The sequence below is a fragment of the Anolis carolinensis genome, chromosome 6 (genome assembly GCF_035594765.1).
Source record: "Anolis carolinensis isolate JA03-04 chromosome 6, rAnoCar3.1.pri, whole genome shotgun sequence".
NCBI lineage: Eukaryota > Metazoa > Chordata > Lepidosauria > Squamata > Dactyloidae > Anolis > Anolis carolinensis.
In genome coordinates this window covers 105,449,724-105,471,363 of record NC_085846.1, presented here as the reverse complement: position 1 = coordinate 105,471,363, position 21,640 = coordinate 105,449,724, and the positions used below count along the sequence as shown (strand labels likewise).

At 38.0% G+C, this 21,640-nt stretch overlaps 1 protein-coding gene across 5 annotated transcripts in view; it reads left to right on the top strand.

Moving 5' to 3' along the window:
* pfkp (phosphofructokinase, platelet) overlaps window positions 1-21,640 on the top strand; it is a 62,996-nt gene that overhangs the window by 29,879 nt on the left and 11,477 nt on the right. For 3 of the 5 annotated variants that reach the window (XM_062958108.1, XM_016994250.2, XM_003221947.4), the window contains exons 5-16: window positions 67-232; window positions 1,404-1,448; window positions 1,536-1,644; window positions 2,276-2,371; window positions 6,899-6,991; window positions 9,727-9,852; window positions 10,574-10,638; window positions 12,278-12,347; window positions 15,366-15,512; window positions 17,005-17,075; window positions 17,633-17,720; window positions 19,820-19,972. In XM_062958108.1, the coding sequence (XP_062814178.1) occupies window positions 67-232; window positions 1,404-1,448; window positions 1,536-1,644; window positions 2,276-2,371; window positions 6,899-6,991; window positions 9,727-9,852; window positions 10,574-10,638; window positions 12,278-12,347; window positions 15,366-15,512; window positions 17,005-17,075; window positions 17,633-17,720; window positions 19,820-19,972 (1,229 nt within the window). The remainder of the gene's footprint in view (window positions 1-66; window positions 233-1,403; window positions 1,449-1,535; window positions 1,645-2,275; window positions 2,372-6,898; window positions 6,992-9,726; window positions 9,853-10,573; window positions 10,639-12,277; window positions 12,348-15,365; window positions 15,513-17,004; window positions 17,076-17,632; window positions 17,721-19,819; window positions 19,973-21,640) is intronic. The other 2 variants (XM_016994251.2, XM_008112323.3) reach the window with 1 other exon arrangement.

Sequence of the window (21,640 nt, the reverse complement as noted above, 5' to 3'; positions counted from 1 at the left end):
CTTTTCCATGAGAGTAGATGGGATTGTCTGTTGGACACTTCTGGATATACATTGCTTTCTTTCCAGGTGAGATTGATGAAGAGGCTAGAAAGAAATACGCTTACCTCAATATTGTGGGAATGGTTGGCTCCATTGACAATGACTTCTGTGGCACGGATATGACTATTGGCACTGACTCGGCTTTGCACAGAATCATTGAAGTTGTGGACGCAATCATGACCACTGCTCAAAGGTAATTTCATACTGGGTTGTATTGCCTGGCTACTCTGTGTTCCAAATGTTGCATCTAAACTTGCCTACAGCAATGCTCCTGCAGTTCAGGCATCTTAATTATCTGCAAGGAAGACTTGATATAGTTGTGAAGGTCATGGATGCTGAGAACAACTTTCTTGATGGTAGCAGTACAGCTAGAAGGCTGCATGGGCACCCTTATTTGTGGACCCTGATTTCACCCCAGCTCCTAAAACATCATCTCAAAATCATATAGAACCCCTCCAATAGCATGAAAACATATGAAAAAAACTCCACAGCACAGCCATCCCAAAACTCTATACTATCATTAGATGTTGTATTCCTCTGCAGTCTTTCTCAAAATGGCAATTGAATATTTTGAGAGGGATTGCAAAAGAAAACATTGTGCTTGCTACAGGGCAGAGATACAGCCTGCCCCTGGCCCCCACACAATTGCCCATCACTGACTTAACAGCATTTCTTGTCATGGAGGTAACTCACTTCCATGTTGTACTTACAATCTTGCCAAAAATCAATAACAACACTATTTAAATAAGTTTACCTTAGGGGTGCTATATGTTAGAAACAACTTAAAGACACACAGCATTCTCGGCTAGTTTGAAACTGTGACTAATTCAGCTTGTGACTCTGCCTTCTTGTTGTTGTTGCATGCTTTCAACTCATTTTTGATTTATAATAACCTGATCGTAGTTTTCTCATGGCAAGTTATCTTCAGAGGGGGCTTGCCTTTAACCTTCTCCAAGATACCTTGTCATCAGAACTATAGTACAATACACAGTGAAGTTTGTCTTTCTCTCTGCATGCCTGTTCAGAAATTTCAGCTCATTTTCTGTCCCTGTGATAATTGGATTTTGGAAAATGTGGCTTGCTGTGGAAACAAGGCTTGATGATAAAGCTTCAGTGGAGATACATTTTCCCCATGAAAACCTCTTTCTGGAGTGAATTTCCCTTCCGAGGGGTAAATTTCTCTCACTTCCTGTTGTCTCTTGACTATGAGTTGTTTGTAAGTCGGATGTTTGTAACTTGGGTACTGACTGTAGTTTATCTACCCTCTTCTACTTCAGTACATTTTGTACATTTCAATGATACCTTGTTGTTATGTTGTTGCCGTTGTGGGGACATTAATCTTTCTTGTATTTTTTTTAAAATAGCCATCAAAGGACCTTTGTCCTGGAGGTGATGGGAAGACACTGTGGGTATGTATATTTAGAGCACCACATTTTATACAAATTGCAGAAATCTGTGCTTCGCCCACTCATTTGGCTTTTCTGACTCTGTCTCAGGTACCTAGCTCTAGTTAGTGCCTTAGCCTGCGGTGCAGATTATGTCTTTATTCCTGAATATCCCCCGGAGGAAGGATGGGAAGATCACATGTGCTCTCGGCTTTCTGAGGTAATCCCTTCACACTAATGGTTTTCAAGCTGTTTCCTGAGAACTTCAGGCTTTCTTTGGAGGTTTTTCAGCTTCCTCAGTGCACAGATCTTTAATCGCAATTACACTTTCCAGTCATTAAAGGACAGTGTGTTGACACTGTGAACCAAAATGTGAGAAGTGACCCATTAAATGGGACTAAAAGTGGCCTAATGTGAAAGCAGTTGTGGCCAATTTTGTGTGTGCAGAAAATTAAAGAAGAAAATGATAGCTGAACAGGACAGCACAGGGTGATTTCGGCTCATTCTCAAACACATGTAGTCATTGTAAAGGCTGGAATCCTATTCAGGTACTGAAAATAATAGTTGCACACAAAATATTTCACTATCTGCAAGTCTCGTGCTTGGTGCAGCTAACTGTTTCAGAAACATACACCCACACATTCCTCTCTTAGCCTTTTGATTTCCAAGTGTGCAGCAAGTGAGTTGTACAATGTGTAATCCAGAGTAATGACATTGGCATTTATTTATTCTGTATTAAAAGTATATGGTCTTGCAAATTCTTCTAAGGAACGCCTGAATTTGATTGTGAGCTGCTCATCTCAATTTCACTCTTCACTGTAATAGTTCATCTTGTGTTTCTCTTATTTTAGAACCGGGCGCGAAAGAAAAGGCTGAATATCATAATTGTAGCAGAAGGCGCCATTGATTCCAATAACCAACCAATTACTTCAGAACAAGTTAAGGATGTAAGTATTAAGCTGCCAGATCTTCTGCTATAAAGTTATAATCAAGTAAATGATATTTTTCTGTATAGTCTAAAGCTCATGCACACCCTCTGTGAACATGGCTCCTTGGTTACATGGCTTCTGTAAGTAAATCGGAAATCCAATTTCTGCTTTTTGAAAATATATATTGTTAAATAAATCTAACCAGAGAGAGACAGATTCAAAATAGAGATAGATGGTGAAGGCCTTGCTCTCTCAGAAGTCACCTGTTAGGGATCGTAAGTCAATAATAGGCAGGGTTGATATCAGCTTTGATATAGCCAGAGCCCATTTTTTTCTGTCTGTCCATCTTTTTCTCTATTGTCCTTTTGCAAAAGAGAGTAAAATCCACCTGAGAAGAATCTGAGGGCCATGACTGGTCAGAAAGGCTCTAGAACATATTCCTTTCCTTTAGAAGATCTTGATTTCAGGATTGTTTATTCCTAGGAATCTAGCTCTCCTATAGGTATCAATTTGATAACATGCAACTATCCATGTAACTTGAGTACAGTTTTGTATCAGACCAAGACTTTCGTAGTTCTGAAGACTGTTTCTTTGTTGAAAGGTTTTCAGATTTACAAAAATCCTGAGTTTGAAAGTACAGTAGAGTCTCACTTATCCAACATAAACGGGCCAGCAGAATGTTGGATAAGCGAATATGTTGGATAATGAGGAGAGATTAAGAAAAAGCCTATTAAACATCAAAATAGGTTATGATTTTACAAATTAAGCACCAAAACATCATGTTATACAACAAATTTGACAGAAAAAGTAGTTCAATATGCAGTAATGCTATGTAGTAATTACTGTATTTACGAATTTAGCACCAAAATATGATTGGATAATCCAGAACGTTGGATAAGTGAGTGTTGGATAAGTGAGACTCTACTGTATTAATTTTGGCTGTTAGGCAGCAAACAATTTAGGAAGCTTCTCAAGCATATGATGGTCAAATCCCCCAGGGAAGCTGCTTTCCAACGTTTTTCTGGTCCTTCTAATATGTTTCATCATAGTTGCTGGGAAGCCCATGGCTTGTATCAGGCCTCTAAAGCTGTGCTTCCTGCTCAAGATGACACTACAAAATGTTAATCAAAATGCAGGAAGTAAATTTTGAGATACAAGTGTTCTATTTTAATGTCTCTCCAGTTTTCCATAACTTTCCAGTCTTTGTTAGCAAAACTTCCAGGCCATAGAATTAGGTCTAGAAATCCAATAGCCCTTACTACAAAATATTAGCAATGATTAGCTCTGGTATATGTTCTTTGTATATGTGTGTACATATGTATGAAATCAATTTTTTGTTTGAGACTATCTAAGCTTGTCTGTATGTAACTTGCCTAAAGTAAAGACGAATTCTGTTATGACAGAAATTAATATTAGAGCAAAGAGGAACAAGAGTACACTGTGTCAATGGTGCCTTTAAGAAATGTTGAAACTCAATTGTAGGCACATGTTGCGGGTTGATTTATATATATGTGTGTGTGTGTGTGTGTGTGTGTGTGTGTATACATACACACACACACAAATACACAATATGTTCTTGATTCTTATAGAAACAAGTGCTTATCTTGGTCATAATTGTTGGCCTGATGTTCCTACCGAACACAGTATTTATAATGGCTCTTGTGCTAAATTGCATATTTTCCCACTTTCATTTTAAGCCAAGCCTACAGGCATGGGGTCTAAATTGATTTTATATTCTCAGAATAGGATGTTTGAGTAAATTTCAGCCCGTGTTCCTTCTTACTTTATTGCTCAGAGACTGCCAAGAGTTTAAATTTGACAGATTGTGGACTGGCTATTTTCACCGACTTCAAGATGACTCATTAAGTTGGCACAAGCTCTCTGGAAATCCGTAAATGAGTTTATATGGGTGAAAAATTGGACTTGATTAACCATGAATTGTCTGCAGCGGCTGTGTAGCTCCTTTGTTAAAAAGCATAGCCTGTAGCTGAAGAATTCTGTGAAGCTATCTTGTGTACACATTCTTGGTAAAGAATATAAAAATACCTTGCATCTACCTAGTTGAGCAGGTTTTTGTTGTTGTTGCAAGAATTACAATAAACAACCAACATTAGACATCGTTTGATTAAACTTTGCTACCAGTCCACTTGTAAACCACTGGTTTCCTCCAATTCACTGCTGATTATAGGAATACTAATTTGCATTTGGGCTTCTATCCAGTTGGACTAACCAGGTTGATTCTATTAATGGGATTGGAGGACATTATCTCCTCCCCATACTTTTTTCAGATGGAGGGAGTGATGATCCAAATTGCCTGGAGAGAATGGCTTTGTTATTAAGAAAATAAAAGATACTGATAGTATAGTATAATGGCTCATCTATTATATGAGTGGTTTCTGTGTAGTCCGTATAAGTTATGTGCCTCCAAAGAGCAAAGTTCAGGAGGTTTTATAACTAGCTGATGAAATAGTTTGACACAAAGAAGTCCTCAGTGAGCTTACACTAAAGAACATGGAATTGCAAACCATCTGTGCTGAATTTTGGCTTTTGAATAGCAACTTGCCAAGCAGTTTGTGTAAGCATCTGGTGAGATGTTTGTCTGTTAAATCATGAGGACATTCTTTCCTCCTACACCTGCCTCCAGGCTTCTTTTCTAATTTTATTTAACAAGACAAAACCAAATAGTGGACCAAAGGCAGAAAAGGAGCACAAATAAACAAAATGCACACAAGAAGAGACAACTGGTGAAAAATAACAATAAATATACCAGGGTCTTGCTGGAATGCCCATGGTAACAGTGGACCGCTTTATGCAAAAAATGTCTCAGGTTATCCATGATTTCCCTCACAATCTTTATATAGAAGCATAGCAAAATTCTCTTCCCCACTTGCTAGGGCCATATTGATAGAGAAATTAATGCCCTGTAGTAAGTTGCCACTTTGAATGCAAACCAAGCCCCCCTGTGATTAGTGCCAAATACCCCAAAGCACCAGATCCTGTCTGATCTCAGAAGCTAAGCAAGGTCAGTCCTAGTTGAATGGGAGGTTGCTGATAAATACAAGATACTGTAGGCTGTTTTTCAGAGGAGGGGATAAGCAAAACCACGTATGATTATTCCTTGTCTTAGAAAACCCTATGAAGTTCATGGCATTTCCATAAGTTGACATGTCATTTAAAGGCAAATACATACTCTGTATTTAGAAAATTCACCCCATGGTAATTATATCCTCTGCCTGGGATCCTGGTCAGTATACCCAGAGGACTGCCCTGTTACCTGTATCTTTTCCTTTCCTGCAACGTTTAGAGCACACCAGCCACATTTACATTTATAGTATTCCTACAATTTAACACATATATGTTGTTTAGCTGAAGTGGGTGGTCCCCAACATCCTACTTCTTAACTGGAGCTCTCCCTGTTGCTTTTGCTGAACAGTAGACCAAACTATGAGCCATGAATAATAGAGAATGTTTCACATAAGGTATGGCTTGGCTCTTAGTTTTTTGCCTTTAACATAGGTCACCCGGTTTGTTAGTTATCAACTGTGCTACAAAACTAGCTGTTTAAGCATGACCTATCCCCAAGGCTTGTCGGAACAAACTGTTACACTTAATTGTGGACTTCAGCCAGACAATGAATCATAAGGACTATAAAAGGCTAAAACACATCAAGTTATGACTGAGTTGAACAATTCTTCCAAGATGAGTGGGATAACTATACGTGTACATGAAGAATGGGGCAGTCATAAACCTACATTCGCATAATATATTTTTTCCTCTATGTGTTAGCAAGAAGGATGGGAATCCCAGCTCTGCAAGACCTGCACAACTGTCCTCTGGTCCTAAAGTTCATCTTGGCAACAGTTTCAAATGTCTAAAAATAACTTTATCTCACCTGATGTTGGGGCCAATTGGATGGACTTCTCCGGTGTTTTCTCCTCCCCCCCCCCCCCCCATCAGATGTAGACACAAATTCCTATATTGAGAAATCCTGCAATTCAGATTCAAGATCTGTGAATTGAAAATAATGTTTATATAGTATGCTTTGTATAGTAATGTATACAGGAAATTCAACTAGTCCAAAGCCAGATTGTTAACTGAACCTTACTGGGTAGGTAAGGAGTAGAGTTTGACTTGAATCTGTCCCTGTGTGTTAAATAGTTGTTACGCATGTGCATAGCTTTGTATGATAAGTAAGAAGCATTCTTTGGTTACTGTGCAATTATCCCGCAATTACATTTTCATTACCCCAAGGTCTTATTCTAATTATTACAGGGAATAGTTTTCCAAGATGAAGGCAAATTATTTTTTTTCATAGTGTTGACAAGCATACATTAAAGCCATCATTGTCTACCCTTCAGTGTAAGAAACGTTGAGATTAGCTTTGCCTACGTACTAAAGAATCTGATTTTATCATAAGCTTTATGCCTTGTAGACATTCTTAAAGGTTTAAGGATTATCAGTCACGGCTCAGACAAAATGTTAATGGTAATGTTTGTAGAGCTTTTCTGTTCTTGAACTCAATACTCTTTTTTTTTCTTTTTGCAGCTTGTGGTGCAGCGGCTGGGATATGACACCCGTGTAACTATTCTTGGCCATGTTCAAAGAGGAGGCACTCCTTCTGCTTTTGATAGGATTTTGGTGAGTGAAGCCTGACCAGTTTCAAAAATCAGAAGATGGCAAGTTGTTTTGGTGTTTTCAGTCTTTCAACCAATTAAGCAATTGTAGAGATTTTGGTGACTATTGCATAGTATAGTAGGAAAGAAATGTTGGAGTCAGGCTGAGCATTACATTCTTGTTCAGTCCTGAAAAGGCACTGAATAGATTTGGAACAATGAGTTTCTCTCTGTCTAACCAAGGGACAAATGAGATTCAACTGTTTATGCCACCTGATATAAGAAGAGAGAGATTCTATAAGAGATAGCATTCAAATAAGGAAGTCTGTCTGATAATTCTATTGTTGCAGTTCATCAAAAGGCTGTATTCAAACCCCCTGCCATTTGCTAGGTTTAGTCTTTTAGCACAACTATTTCTGGATCAGGATCTATATCCTGTTTCCCCAAAATAAGACATACCCATAAAATAAGCCACATCAGGATTTCTAAGCATTTGTGCAATAGAAGCCATACCCGAAAATATGACATAGTGATAGGCGTGGCTATGCAACCCTTCTCATTGCTATCTCAGAGGTGACCGGAGAGGTGTGGGCAGTCCCATCAACAATGGATAAAATCACTGACAGTGTTGTTGCCAATGCACTCTGAGCAGGTTACATGGATAAAAGTTGTGCATTTAATGAGAACTCTATTTCTGACATAAAAGATTGGGCCAATGATTCTCTAAAGGAAATGGAGTTTCAAGAAATTGAGGATGGAATCCCGGATTTGGAGAGTTATGACAATGTTCCAGAAGAAGATGACGACTATATTTGAATAAATGTAGATTGTTGCACCATACTTAATAAAAAATAAGACATGCCTTGGAAATGTCTTGAGGAAAAGTAAATATAAGACAGTATCTTGTTTTTGGGGAAACACGGTAATACCTAGATTTTTTAGAAGATATATAAAGTACTCAGATAATATTTATTATTTAAATATTGTTATAATAGAGAAATAGATGCCAGGTAGATAAATAAGTAGAATCCTTATTACTATTCCCTGCAATAATTAGAATAAGACCTTGGGGTAATGAAAATAAAAGGCCTAATTTGTATGAGTTTTCAGCTTTTTGCAGATCTCCAGCAAGAAGTTAAGAAATGTGTGGTTATTTCAAGTGATAATATACTATATCGTAATGTTTAAGTCTAGAAATGTTAATCAAAAAAAGAGGTCAACAAAACCTGGGTCAATTTGATTATTATATCTTAACTCTTATATATAAAAAAAGAACCATCCCTTTCCTTGTAGAGTGGTAAAAGGCAAGATCTTAGTCCATTTTGGGAAATCCTAAAATAGTTTGTTGTCGAAGGCTTTCGTGGCCGGGATCACAGCATTAATGTTTCAGTTAATCACCCTAATTAGCATTGGAAAGGTTTTGTCTCTTGACTGGGGGGCATCCTTTGTTCAGTCATTAGCCGTCCTTGGGGCTCCTCTGCCCTTAGAGTGTTGGTTCCCATCTACTGTTTTAATTTTAGAGTTTTTTTAATATTGCTAGCCAGATTTTGTTCATTTTCATGGTTTCCTCCTTTCTGTTGAAATTGTCCACATGCTTGTGGATTTCAATGGCTTCTCTGTGTAGTCTGACATGATAGTTGTTGGAGTGGTCCAGCATTTCTATGTTCTCAAATAATATCCTGTGTCCAGACTGGTTCATCAAGTGCTCTGCTATGGCTGATTTCTCTGGTTGAATTACTCTGCAGTGCCTTTCATGTTCTTTGACTCTTGTTTGGGCGCTGCGTTTGGTGGTCCCTATGTAGACTTGTCCACAGCTGCATGGTATCCGGTAGACTCCTGCAGAGGAGAGAGGATCCCTCTTGTCCTTCGCTGACCGTAGCATTTGTTGGATTTTCTTTGTGGGTCTGTAGATAGTATGTAGGTTGTGCTTCTTCATCAGTTTGCCTATGCGGTCAGTGGTTCCCTTGATGTATGGTAAGAACACCTTTCCTCTGGGTGGATCTTTGTCTTGACTCTCCTGGCTTGTTCTTGGCCTTGCAGCTCTTCTGATGTCTGTGGTGGAGTATCCATTGGCCTGTAGAGCCCAGTTTAGGTGGTTGAGTTCACCTTGGAGGAGGTGAGGTTCGCAGATTCTCTGTGCACGGTCTGTCAGGGCTTTGATTGTGCTCCTTTTATTACTTGGGTGATGGTTGGAGTTTTTATGAAGGTATCTATCTGTGTGTGTAGGTTTTCTGTAAACTGTGTGGCCCAATTGTTGATTGGGTTTGCGGATGACCAGAACATCCTAAAAATCCTAAAAGATTTTGCATTGCTTGTGGCCTATTTGAATGCCTGGGTGGGGAAATGGCATTAGGAGCCCAGGGTGGATGACTCCCTGAAATAGCATTGGTCCTTTTGCCTCTTAACTTATATCAACTTCCATATTTTTGGCCCCCAATTTTGGCTTACACATGAGGTCAAATTATACATGAGTATATAGAGTATTTCTTCCTTCCTCTTTGTAATACCATGAAATAGGTTTTTTAAAGTGAGCACTCTGTAGACCAGTGGTTCTCAACCTGTGGGTCCCCAGGTGTTTTGGCCTACAACTCCCAGAAATCCCAGCCAGTTTACCAGCTGTTAGGATTTCTGGGAGTTGAGGGCCAAAACATCTGGAGATCCACAAGTTGAGAAGCACTGCTGTAGATGCTGGGTGACACAACAAAATAAACATTTTCTCTCTAAAGCCTGCACATTTAAAAACTTGTGTATCTCTTCTAGGCAAGTCGCATGGGGGTGGAGGCCGTGCTTGCGCTTCTGGAAGCAACACCTGAAACCCCTGCTTGTGTGGTCTCTCTGTCTGGGAACCAAGCTGTCCGCCTGCCTCTGATGGAGTGTGTGCAGATGGTGAGCTGATAAAAGGAAGCCATTGTATTAATCCATGCTCTCTTGCTGGTAGCACTCAATAGTCTGTTGTTGTGTGGAGCACATGTAAATATGTTAACAGAATGTGTATACACATGGGACACAGTGTGTCCCAGTCATTCATGCAGGAGAAGTAAATAACAGCAGACTGCAATATATTTTTTTACAAAAAACAAACAAACATCTAGATCCTTTTGTGATAGTGTTATCACTTTTTTACAAGCCATTAATATCATAAACATTTATTTAACATTTTCCTTAGTTTTCCACAAAATTGAGAGCAATTGTATACACATATATTCAGATATAATCTCTATTAAACTTGAAGTTTCTACTTCTGAAAACATGTGTATAATTACACTGTAAATCCCAGTAAAATCTTCTGAATTCACACCATGTAATCATATGTTTAGAGAGCCAGAATGGTATAATAATTTCAGCATTAGTCTTGGACTCTGCAGAACAGGGTTCAAATACCCGCTCAGTCATAGAAGTCCATGGGATGATCTTGGGCAAGTCTCTCAGCTTCAGAAGAAGACAATTGCACCTTCCCTTTGAACCAATCTTGTCAAGAAAAGTATGTGATATGTTTGCTTTGCAGTCGCCAAATGTCAGAAATGACTTGATAGTGCATAGCAGTAATGATATGTATGGGAACTTGACTAGTATGTGACTATCTGTTCATTTTTTCCCTTTTCAAAAGACTCAAGATGTACAGAAAGCCATGGATGAAAAAAACTTCTCTGATGCTGTGCAGCTTCGTGGAAGGTACTCCATTGTTCTTCATTCCTTCCCTGGCACAGATTACCATCTTAGTTTTTCAGTCAACATTGGCTAGTTGTTTAAAGGGGATGATTTTTTCTTATTGAATACTTTTGTTTTTTTAAAAAAGGAGACATTTATTTTCCTACAATTTATTTCTTGAGGACTTATGTGGTTTTTTTGTGTCAGAAGCAGATTGAGGCACGTTGCTTCTGGTGTTAAAGAATCAGCCGTCTTCAAAGATGTTGCCCAGATGTGTTATCATCCTGTAAGGGCTTCTCTCATGTCCCCGCATGAGCTAGGGCTGACAGACTGGAGCTCACCCAGTCTCGTGGATTCGAACCGCCAACCTTCAAGTTAGCAGTTCAGCCGGTACAAGGGTTTAACCCAGTGGTTCTCAACCTTTGGGTCCCCAGGTGTTTTGGCCTACAACTCCCAGAAATCCCAGCGAGTTTACCAGCTGTTAGGATTTCTGGGAGTTGAAGGCCAAAAACATCTGGGGACCCACAGGTTGAAAAGCACTGGTTTAACCCATTGAGCCTACGCAGCTCCTACTTATGTAATAAGCTTGTGTATGTATGTATGTATGTCTGTATTTATTTATTTACAGTATTTATATTCCGCCCTTCTCACCCCGAAGGGGACTCAGGGTGGATCACATTGACACATATAAGGCAAACATTCAATGCCTTATAGCATAGAACAGAGACAGAGACAGACGCGGAGGCAATTTAAACCTTCTCCAGTGTCAGGACCATAATTTCTGGGCCTGTACTCTGGCACCAGAAATCAAGAACGCTTACACAAAGAACTGATAAGGCACCTGCGGCTCCCGGCTCTGAAGGGAAACGGCTGATGTGCAAGCGGGAAGAATTGCGCGGGGGTTTTCTCTAGGCGGGAATGACTTCTTTGAATGTGGGGGGAGTGTATATAAGGGAGTCTTGCTGGGCCGACCATCAATCTCGGCTTTATGTGTGTCAAAGTGTTCTTCAGTAAAGTTTTCAGTGACAACAGAGCAAGCCTCTTGTGTTCATTTGGAAGCGGCTGGAGTGAGCTGACACTCCAGCTTCCAGCTTCCTGAGGGTATGCTTGATTCTGGCTACAGAGGGAGCAGCTGCTTCATCATCCACTGTGATGGCAACTTCCTCATTCCAACGGCGGCTGGATGATTTTTATGGTGTCATAAATTAGCCTCACCACATATAAGTGGTACCTAAATTTCCTACTTGATAGATGCAACTATCTTTTGGGTTGCTTAGGTCAACAACGATACAATAAGACAAAAGCTAAAATACTTTAAACAGTATTAAAGCTGAATTATCATGGCTGTCACACAGTATGCCTGACAAATCACATTTAGCATAGCTGTACCCATATGAAATGACCAAACTTCCATCAGGAAATTATTCCACTCATATATATGTGGTAGAGCACAGTTCAACTTTACAAAATGTATCTTTTCAGTTTTCTTGATGTACATGTTACTTCCTTTCAATGAAAGGTTGTTATTTGCTTTTTTCATGTTAAGCATCCATTGCGTTCTGTGGTATGACATTAAAAGTGGGTTGTGACTGTTTTTTTGTTCAATTCCAAAGAGGTGAACAATAGTCTGTACAACAGGAAAATCAATTTTTTGTTTCTGCAGGAGTTTCCAGAACAACTTGAATACTTACAAGCTATTGTCTACCAAGAAGACTGCTTCTGAGCTTCCTACGGTACACCTTAGAGTTATCTCTAATTATTTGGTTTTCCTTGTCTAGTTTATCTCTCATTGGTGGATCCTTTTATTAAATCCAACACCAGAAAATAAATTATTTAGATGTTTGAAAAACTGTCATCCCAGAAACCTCTCTTCCTAATTTGGATATAACTGATCATGGACCCGTGTAATGAATTAAAACTTGCTCAAAAGAAGTGTAAAATTTGAAAAAAAAACACATGAAACAAGTCCTAGGCAATAGATCTGCCATATCTATTGTCTGTTTTTAATTACCAAAACACATTTAATGAAGACTATGGTCTATGCAATTGGAAGTAACATATATAGTATTTGAGATGGGTCCAAATTAAAGATTTTATTCTAATCTGCATCTATTTATCTGTCTTGCAAAGTAAAGAAAAAGTTCTCATTGTAAATTTCTTGAGCAGCATAGAACCCGTTTTAGCTCTTTTCAGCACACTTAAATTAATTTGGTAGCCTGATTGTTTAGTGGATCACCATTATAAAAGCAGATTTTGTTTGGTTTGGTGTGTGTTGAGAGACATGGTTTTGTATCGTGGCTAGATACACAGGAGTCACAATGTGGCTTTTAAATCTCTCTGTTTTCTTCAACAGGATGATATTTCATATAATGTATGTAAAAGGAAATGCAATTTGATCAATCTTAGCAAGCTTTTTTTTTTTTGGAGAATATGCTGTTATTATTATTATTTTTGCATGACGGTCGAGACTTGCTGTGCTTGCAGTTTACAACTCGGCACCTTTTTGCTTAATGCTGGTCAACAAATGCTCTCACACCTGGTTCTTCAATTTTGCCACAGTTCAACATGACTCTGCAAATGCTTGGATTGGTATTAGCAAGAGCGTCTGAAGGTCCCCCCCAGAAAGTGTACAAATTTAACTGACAGTACAAAGTCAAATCATATAATCCATTCCATGTGCAGCAGCTAAGCAGTGAGCCCACATTATTTTGGTCATGTAGACCAAAAGGACAAGGCAGTTGGCATGATGGTTGTACTTTAGGTGAATAAATTAGTAATCGCCTACACAAAATGGCATGTGACATCGCACAAACCAGTTGCAATGACCCAGGAAACCATATAGCAGAAAAAAAATAATTTTGCATGCAAATGTTTGCTTAGATGTCCTTAATACAAGATATAGATATAGATATAGATATAGATATAGATATATCTGCAATGGATGTATTAGTTTATTTTTACATTAGATTATAAATAGTCTTTCTGAACGGTGCAGTGCATGGCTATTTCCTTTGGACACATTGCTGATAGTGAGCAGCTATAAGCGTCTTGAGTGCAAATGGTTCACACACTATCAGGACTCAGCAGGCCATATGCTTAGGCAGCCTGCTGCTTTGCTTCACAGCATATTTATTGTATTCTATGCATTGTGGCTCACTTTAGAAGGTAAGATGAGAGTTAGGATATTTACTTGGAAAAAGTAATCATTATCTTAATCATTACAGTATTTAAAAGGTAATCCTTTGCTGTTACTTCGTAGAACGGCAAAAAACAAATAATCTGTTATATTAGTGCTGCTCACTAGTTTCCCACTACTTTCTGTTACCTTTTTGAGTGGGACAAAGGAGGGAAATTATTAATCACATAAAGACTCAAAATGAAACATCCCTGTCAAAATACTGATTTAAAATGTGCTTTAAAAGTATCTTTTGAAAGGAAGCAGGAAACTACTTATTACAGCAATACAGTAATTTTGCTCCTGGTGTCATTTTTAAAAATATGTCTACTGTGTACAGGCAGCCTTCAAGTTACAAATATCCGAATGCAAATGACTCATAGTTAAGAATGGGATGAGATATCAGGAAGTGAATGAAATCTACCCCTTGAAAGGGAAATTTACTCCTGAAAGACTTATCATGGGGAAAAGGTCTATTGACTGACGCTTTATTGTCAATCCTTGTTTTCACAACAAGCCAATTTAAAAAAATCCAATTATCACGGGGACAGAAAGAGAGGTGAAATCTTCTGAACAGGGGCACAAAAGGCAAAACGAACACCACAGGATGTTAACCCTTCCCTATGCATCCAAAGCTGGTGTGTTTACACATATATATTTGATTGGAGTTACACTTAAAAATGTACTTGTTTCGGCTTATATACAAATTCAACTTACGAACAAACTTACAGAACCCATCTTGTTCGTAACTTGGGGACTGCTGTATCCTCAATACAGTAGAGTCTCACTAATCCAAGCCTCGCTTATCCAAACCTCTGGATAATCCAAGCCATTTTTGTAGTCAATGTTTTCAATATATCGTGATATTTTGGTGCTAAATTTGTAAATACAGTAATTACAACATAACATTACTGCGTATTGAACTACCTTTTCTGTCAAATTTGTTGTATAACATGAAGTTTTGGTGCTTAATTTGTAAAATCATAACCTAATTTGATGTTTAAAAGGCTTTTCCTTAATCTCTCCTTATTATCCAAGATATTCGCTTATCCAAGCTTCTGCCGGCCCGTTTAGCTTGGATAAGTGAGACTCTACTGTATCTCAAAAGTTACAGGCTACTCTGTTTCTACTAACCTGTTACTTCAAGGTCTGGTAATTGGATTGCCATGCTTTCATTTGATCTACTTCTGTGTAATTGTAAATATAGGTAAGTCAACTAAGAAATGCAGCTTTTAAATATATTGCATTTGAGATGTTTTTGTTCCTTTTTAAATCCACTTTTTCAAAATAATCTCTAGGGATGTAAATTCGGAAAGTAGCATTCGGAGGGGACTGACTGTATGGGCAGTAATTTTTACTTACTCCCATTATGTCAAGTATATCAAATGTCTATTTGATGAACTTAAACACTATTTAAATCCAAAAGTAAATACGTTCCTGAAAAATGACCTGCTTACACTCAGAATTGATTCACATCTCTTTTGGTAAACTTTTGGTTTTCAGGAAAAAAGGATAGCACCGAGTCATTCCATATGTACTCTGTATCTAAAAAGGTTTTTCTTCTTTTCTCTTGCAGACTAACTTCAATGTAGCTGTTTTAAATGTTGGCGCTCCAGCAGCTGGTATGAACGCTGCAGTTCGCGCTGCTGTCAGAATTGGCATCACTGAAGGGCACAAAATGTTTGCTGTCACTGATGGGTTCGAAGGATTTTCAAAGGGGCAGGTTAGTTTCTTCCTGACGTAATAGCATAATACAGTGAGCCCTTGGTATCTGCTTGGATTTGATCTTCTGGATGCTCATGTCCCGTTTTATAGTATAGCATAGTAAAACACTGTGCCTTATATAAAATGGCAAAATCAAGATTTGCTTTTTGGAATTCCTGTTCAATATTTTCAAACGGTGGATGGTTGAATCAGTGGTGGCAGAATCCTTGGATATGGATGGCCGACTATACTTTGAAAAGGATTTAGTGATCATTTTAACCTGCCCCAAATACATCGAGATATATGGAATTAAACTAGATTAGAACTAGGGTGTCGGCTACTTAAATCCAAAGTGTATATGAGAATGAATATGTGTGCCATCCCTGAGTAGGGCATTTGTCTTATTTTGAGAGATACTTTGTTCAAGGTCTTGTGAGTGGGAAATATTTAATATATTTCTGGAACATTACTGACTAGCACTATAGAAGAACATTGGTCATCATTAATGGAGCATAAAGTTGTCGCATTGTAAGATAGCTCGTTGCGATCTGTGTCCATCACATAAAAGGTTCTCTTGGGGAACATGTTCCATTGCAGTCAGATAGCAGCTTATTTCCCTAGGTCCTAAATGCCATAAAGGACTATGATTAACTGTGTTTGTAACAATTGCTGGACACCTCTTGAGAAATCCTCTGCATCATATTGCATATGTTTGTTCTGAGATCAGCTTGAAGTTGACCTTGGCAGAAGGCCACTATTTGGCCATCTGTCTGTCCTAAAATAGCCATGAAAGTATGAAATATCTGGAGATAAGAATGCAGGCTAGAAGATAACTAGATATGAAAAGCTAACGGCATCACACAATCTGTGGTCACAGTGGATTCCAGTTTTTGAGGAGGTGTTTATGAAATACCATCCACTCAGTCCTGAGGCTTCTAATGTGATAGGCTTGAGTTCATGTTTTTTTAAAATATTATTCTTATTCTGAAGACATCCAAATGGCTTTTTGCTGTTAGTCACCAAATTACTTTTTCCACATAGAGTCTAGCCTCAATTTTTGTCATTATGGCTTTTGGTACAGGATGCAAACAGTATGGCAGTTTTCATAAATACCCTAAAGGCAGCAGATCATGTTTAATCTGAGAGGTTAAGCAGAGTGAGCCTTGGCTCCTATTTGGATGGAAGATTGCCAATGAATAATACTAGGTGCCATAGGCTATATTTCAAAGGAAGGAATTGTCACAATCATGTCTAAGTATTCCTTGCCTTAAATCTCTATACATTCATCATTCTGGGGTACTCTTGTGTGTAGAAGGCATCTACACTGAAAGAATGAAAAACAATACTGAAATGGAATTAAATGCTGCAGGTTTCCTGAGTTGGAGAGTAAGCATAGTTTAGTGATTTACATAGTTTCCTATCTGCTGTAGAAATGTTCAGTTCTGTATATCCTAAACTATGTCATAGGAAATCAAAAATTACTTCAACTTTTTATTTGTTCTAACTTATAGATCAAAGAAATCAGCTGGGGTGATGTTGGAGGTTGGACTGGCCAAGGAGGTTCGATTCTGGGCACAAAACGGTAATTTAAATTTTATAGAAGATAATTAAACAGCCTGAAAGCAGCTACCAAGAAGGCCTTCTCACATGAGCTCACAAAGATGAACCCGGGATAGTGGTGGAATGGAGAGAAAATCTTTTTCTTGAGGATCTTGTAGATTTTGTAGACTCATACAGTGTCATAGATCTATATGTATAAGTTGTATTGTGTGGTATCGATTATGCCTGGCACTTTGAATGAATGAATGGAGTTTATTTCATTCAGAAACCAGGAAAGTAAACTAAAATGAAACAAAACCAATACAATATTACATTAAAATCTTATTGTATAATAATTTAAAATACTTTAAAATAGTCTTACCTTAAGTACTCAATAAATCAGCATCCTGCAACAACAAGATTAATAATTGCATGTAAATCTCTTATTACATTTATCTCTTCCTTTTCCCTCAAGACTGAGATGCAATTAAGATGTTGCAGAACACAATTTTGTTATGCATTTTTCAAAATGTATCATAAGTGCATTGTTCATAACTCTTTAATATGTGTGTATGTGTGTGTGTGTATATATATATTTAGTACATTGCCTGCAAAGCATATGGAGAAGATTGCAGAACAGATGCGGAATCATACCATCAATGCCCTCCTGGTTATAGGTGGCTTTGAGGTAATATCTCTTGCTTTGTTTCACTTGTAAATACTTGTTGGTAAATGAGCTCTGCAAAGTAGTAAGACTTTGTGATTAAGGCTTAATCACACCAGAGTCCCTGCTGGTAAATGGTTCATTGAGACTGATGGTGTTAAGCGAGAATGAAGTCATTAGAGATTTGAAATAGGGATCCGTCTAAGAAAAGTTGCAGTTCTTGTGTTGCAAAGAAAGCCAGACTGTGGAGTAATGTTCTATGCAAGGCAAATAGAAAAAGAGTCCTTGTAGTTACAAATTGTGGTTGCAACTACACATTATCTTTAAATTCTCAGCATCATATTAATATACCTCTAATAGGAACAAAATGGCCTGATGACTTCAGATTTCCTCTTTCCATCCCATTTTTGTACTGAAAATTACACACACCAATGGCCTGTAAACATTAACACTTAGTATTCCAGGGAAAGTAAATGAATTCTTAGAAGGCAATGGTCTTGCTGCTCTTACCTTGACCAATACAGTTTATCCTTGTGTTGACTCACCATTCAGTAGTTGACTCAGGCCCCTTCCACACAGCTGAATAAAATCGTATGTTTTCTGCTTTGAACTGGAATATATGGCAGTGTGGACTCAGTTAACGCAGTTTCTGCCTTGATATTTTGGGTTATATGGCTGTGTGGAAGGGCCCTCAGAGAGTCTACCTGGGAGTAACTAACAGGATCTGGACTAATATTCTAAGACTGAGTTTAATTCAAAATGCAGTGTAAATAAATAACCATAGGTGGGAGTAATTGAGGTGCTAAGCCTTCTTTGGATGTTTGGAGGGAACTGGAAAATTAAGCACACATCCTCATAAGATGTCAGCAGATTGTACAGTTCTTCCTCTGTTTCAATTTGGTTACTCCCTAAGAGAAAGTATATTCACATATCTTTAAAGAAACAGAAAATGGAAGGCAGTTCTGCATCTTATTACCCCATTTCAACATTCTTCAGATAGATTCAACTACCCAGAATCTTAACATCTGCCAATCTGTGGCTGGAAGTGTAACTAAGCAGCAGGCATTTGTGAGAGTTAGAACAATCCTGTTAACTGCTTCATATCTAAATTGTCTTCAGTGTCTGCTGTATTGGTTGTGAATATGATCTGCAGATCAGTGGAACCCAAAATAGCAACTTTTGATTTCCCTCCCAGCCCCTTTATCTGTGATACAAGTTGCTTTGAGTTTAGCACAATTACGTTGTTCCCAAATCCTCACTAGAAGTCATCAGTTATATTCTATATTTGCAGCAATAAGTGAAATCTGCACATTTCATTTATTTAGTGGCAACCCCCATGTTCGTTTTTAATGTTTGCATTGTGCATTGGATTTTTTTTAAAGGGTGACATGTTTGATTTATCATTTCAAGCATTAGTCCACTTTTTAAAGCCAAAGTCCTGCTCCGGAATTCAAATTTCTTGTTAAAATATGAGTTTCGTAAGTTTATTCTTCACCACAGGAGAATCATTAATAAGAAAAAAATCTGATCCCTGTAGGAAAAAAATATTAAAGACAATGTAAGCCCCAGAGAAACATAAAATAATTTATATTTGTGTTCTAAATTGTTATGATTTATATAAAGGTATGTTTAAATGTACTTAGAGTAACAGTTGATGTTAAGAGATGTTTACTTGTCTCTGTCTTATGCATTGTGACATTCTGTGTGAGGTCTTCCCTAGTGTCTCTGTGTGGCTGGAGTTAAACAGTATTTTTAATAGCATTGAACATGGTTTGAGAGTGGCTTTCCTTCCCAAGGTGTATATGATTTCATTCTGTCATGCTCTCTAGTCAAAGAGGACTTTGAAATAATGCAAAAAAAGTCACAACTCCTAGAATCCCCTATCTATCTGGCCAGGGAATTCAGGAAGCTGTAGTCTAAAAATCCTATGTTTTAAAATGAGCAGCAAAGTCTTTCAAATCAGCTTTAACTGTTTGAATCAGAATACCCCCAACCATTTGTCTCATATGTGTCTGTGTTATAGTCACCAAACCCCCCTGCCACATCCCAACCCATATTGCTATAACTCAAGCTTCTTTTTATCCCCCTTCTCATTCTGCCTACATTACGATGGGTACCATTAGGCCTACCTGGGACTTTTGGAACTCTCTGCTGCTCGGGAGAAATATGACGAGTTCTGTATTCCCATGGTTATGGTTCCTGCAACCGTATCCAACAATGTACCGGGTTCTGATTTCAGCATTGGTGCAGATACTGCTCTGAACACTATCACTGATGTAAGTCTCTCTTCTCTCATGTGCATGTACACTAACATAGCCTCTTTAACACGGCTGGCGATGGAGATTTTCTTGGACCAGAACACAAGGAAACATGATTGCAGCAGGAACTAGATGAAATACAATTATGTACACAAGTATGCATATAGATGGTTGCGTGATCAAGCAGTATGTTTCACAAAATGGGAAAGCTGCTTCTTCCTTTTTTCATTTATTTAGGAACTATATATCCCATGATCACAACAAGGTGGCCTTCAAGGGTACTTTCTTTAAATATAAATGGACTAAACTTGCCAAACAAGAGAAAAACGTTTCATTACTTTTCATTATTTGTGCTTACCGGAAACAAAAATAAATCCCTACTCAAGATTTATGGATTACAAAAATGATGGATTTGGCAGAAATGGTTGAATTGATCAAGTTTATACAATCACCAGTCCCTCCCAAATTTGAAAAAGAAATCTAATACTGTAATAATTAGAGAAGGACAAATTGACTCAGCTTATACAATCACCAGATTCTTCTAAATTCGAAGAAGAATAGCAGCCCTTTATTGACTATGTAAAGAAGAAAAGAAAATACTGGGTTTTCTATAGCACCAGAGGGAAATTAGTATTAGAGGGATGTAGGAATAACAAGAAAAAAATGGAGACGTCAGTGACAAGAAGAGCAGGATCCCCAATGGCATTCAAGGGATCCTGGAAAATTAATCTACCAGAGATAAGAAGCTTGTACCACAAAAAGAATATATTTTCATTATGAAGAGGAAATGTATAAAAATGTATAAGATGTTACAAATGTATAAGGTGTTAAAAATGTCCCCATTCTATATTCACTCTTGTATATATCTATATCATTCTATATCCACTCTTCCTCATATATTTGCAATAAAAATTATATGGAAAAAAATAATCTATGTGCTCAGGATTTGAACAGGTGTGATAAAATTTACCATTTAGGCATGTATTTTTAAAGATTCCTATGAAGCAGAATTTTAAAATATAAATTAAGGCACGGCTGAGAAAAGAGCTGCACTGCTTTTTTCTGCAGGCCCCAAGGAATCGTGTCCATATGTCTCCCCATTCCAGATGGTAGAGTGTTTTTTTAAGCCACTGGTGTCTCCAAGGCATTTCATGGCTTGGCGCTGGAACGCTTCGAGGGAGGAAATCTGATATTAAATGTTTTAAAATTTCAGAACATTTCCCCAAGCATCTCTAAGCCTGTGGTAATAGATTCCTGCTCGAGGCATGTCTTTTAAAGACGATGCAGTTACATGCATATCTGTAAAGAAGAGAGCCAGCATGGCATAGTGGTTAGAGAGTTTTACTAGGATTCTGGGTCCTTGCTCAACTGTGGCATGTCAGGCTTGCATGGGGTGAATATCAGTCCCCACCTCATACAACTGCCTGCCCTTTTAAAAAAACCCTCTATATAATATTGGTTTCCAGTTCTGGTACAAAAACTTCTCCACCAGTTTTTATTGACATACTAAGGTGAGTAATGCTGCTTTCCATGTTTCTTGCTGTCCTTTTTTTCTTCCATGGATTTTCATTTCTCTGATCTAGAATATTTTGCCTTTTCTCTCTTCTTTCCTGGCACTCTGTTTAAAACGCAGATAGCACTAAGTCTGGTTAGATTGTTGGTAGTTGGTAGTTACTAGAGCTTTCT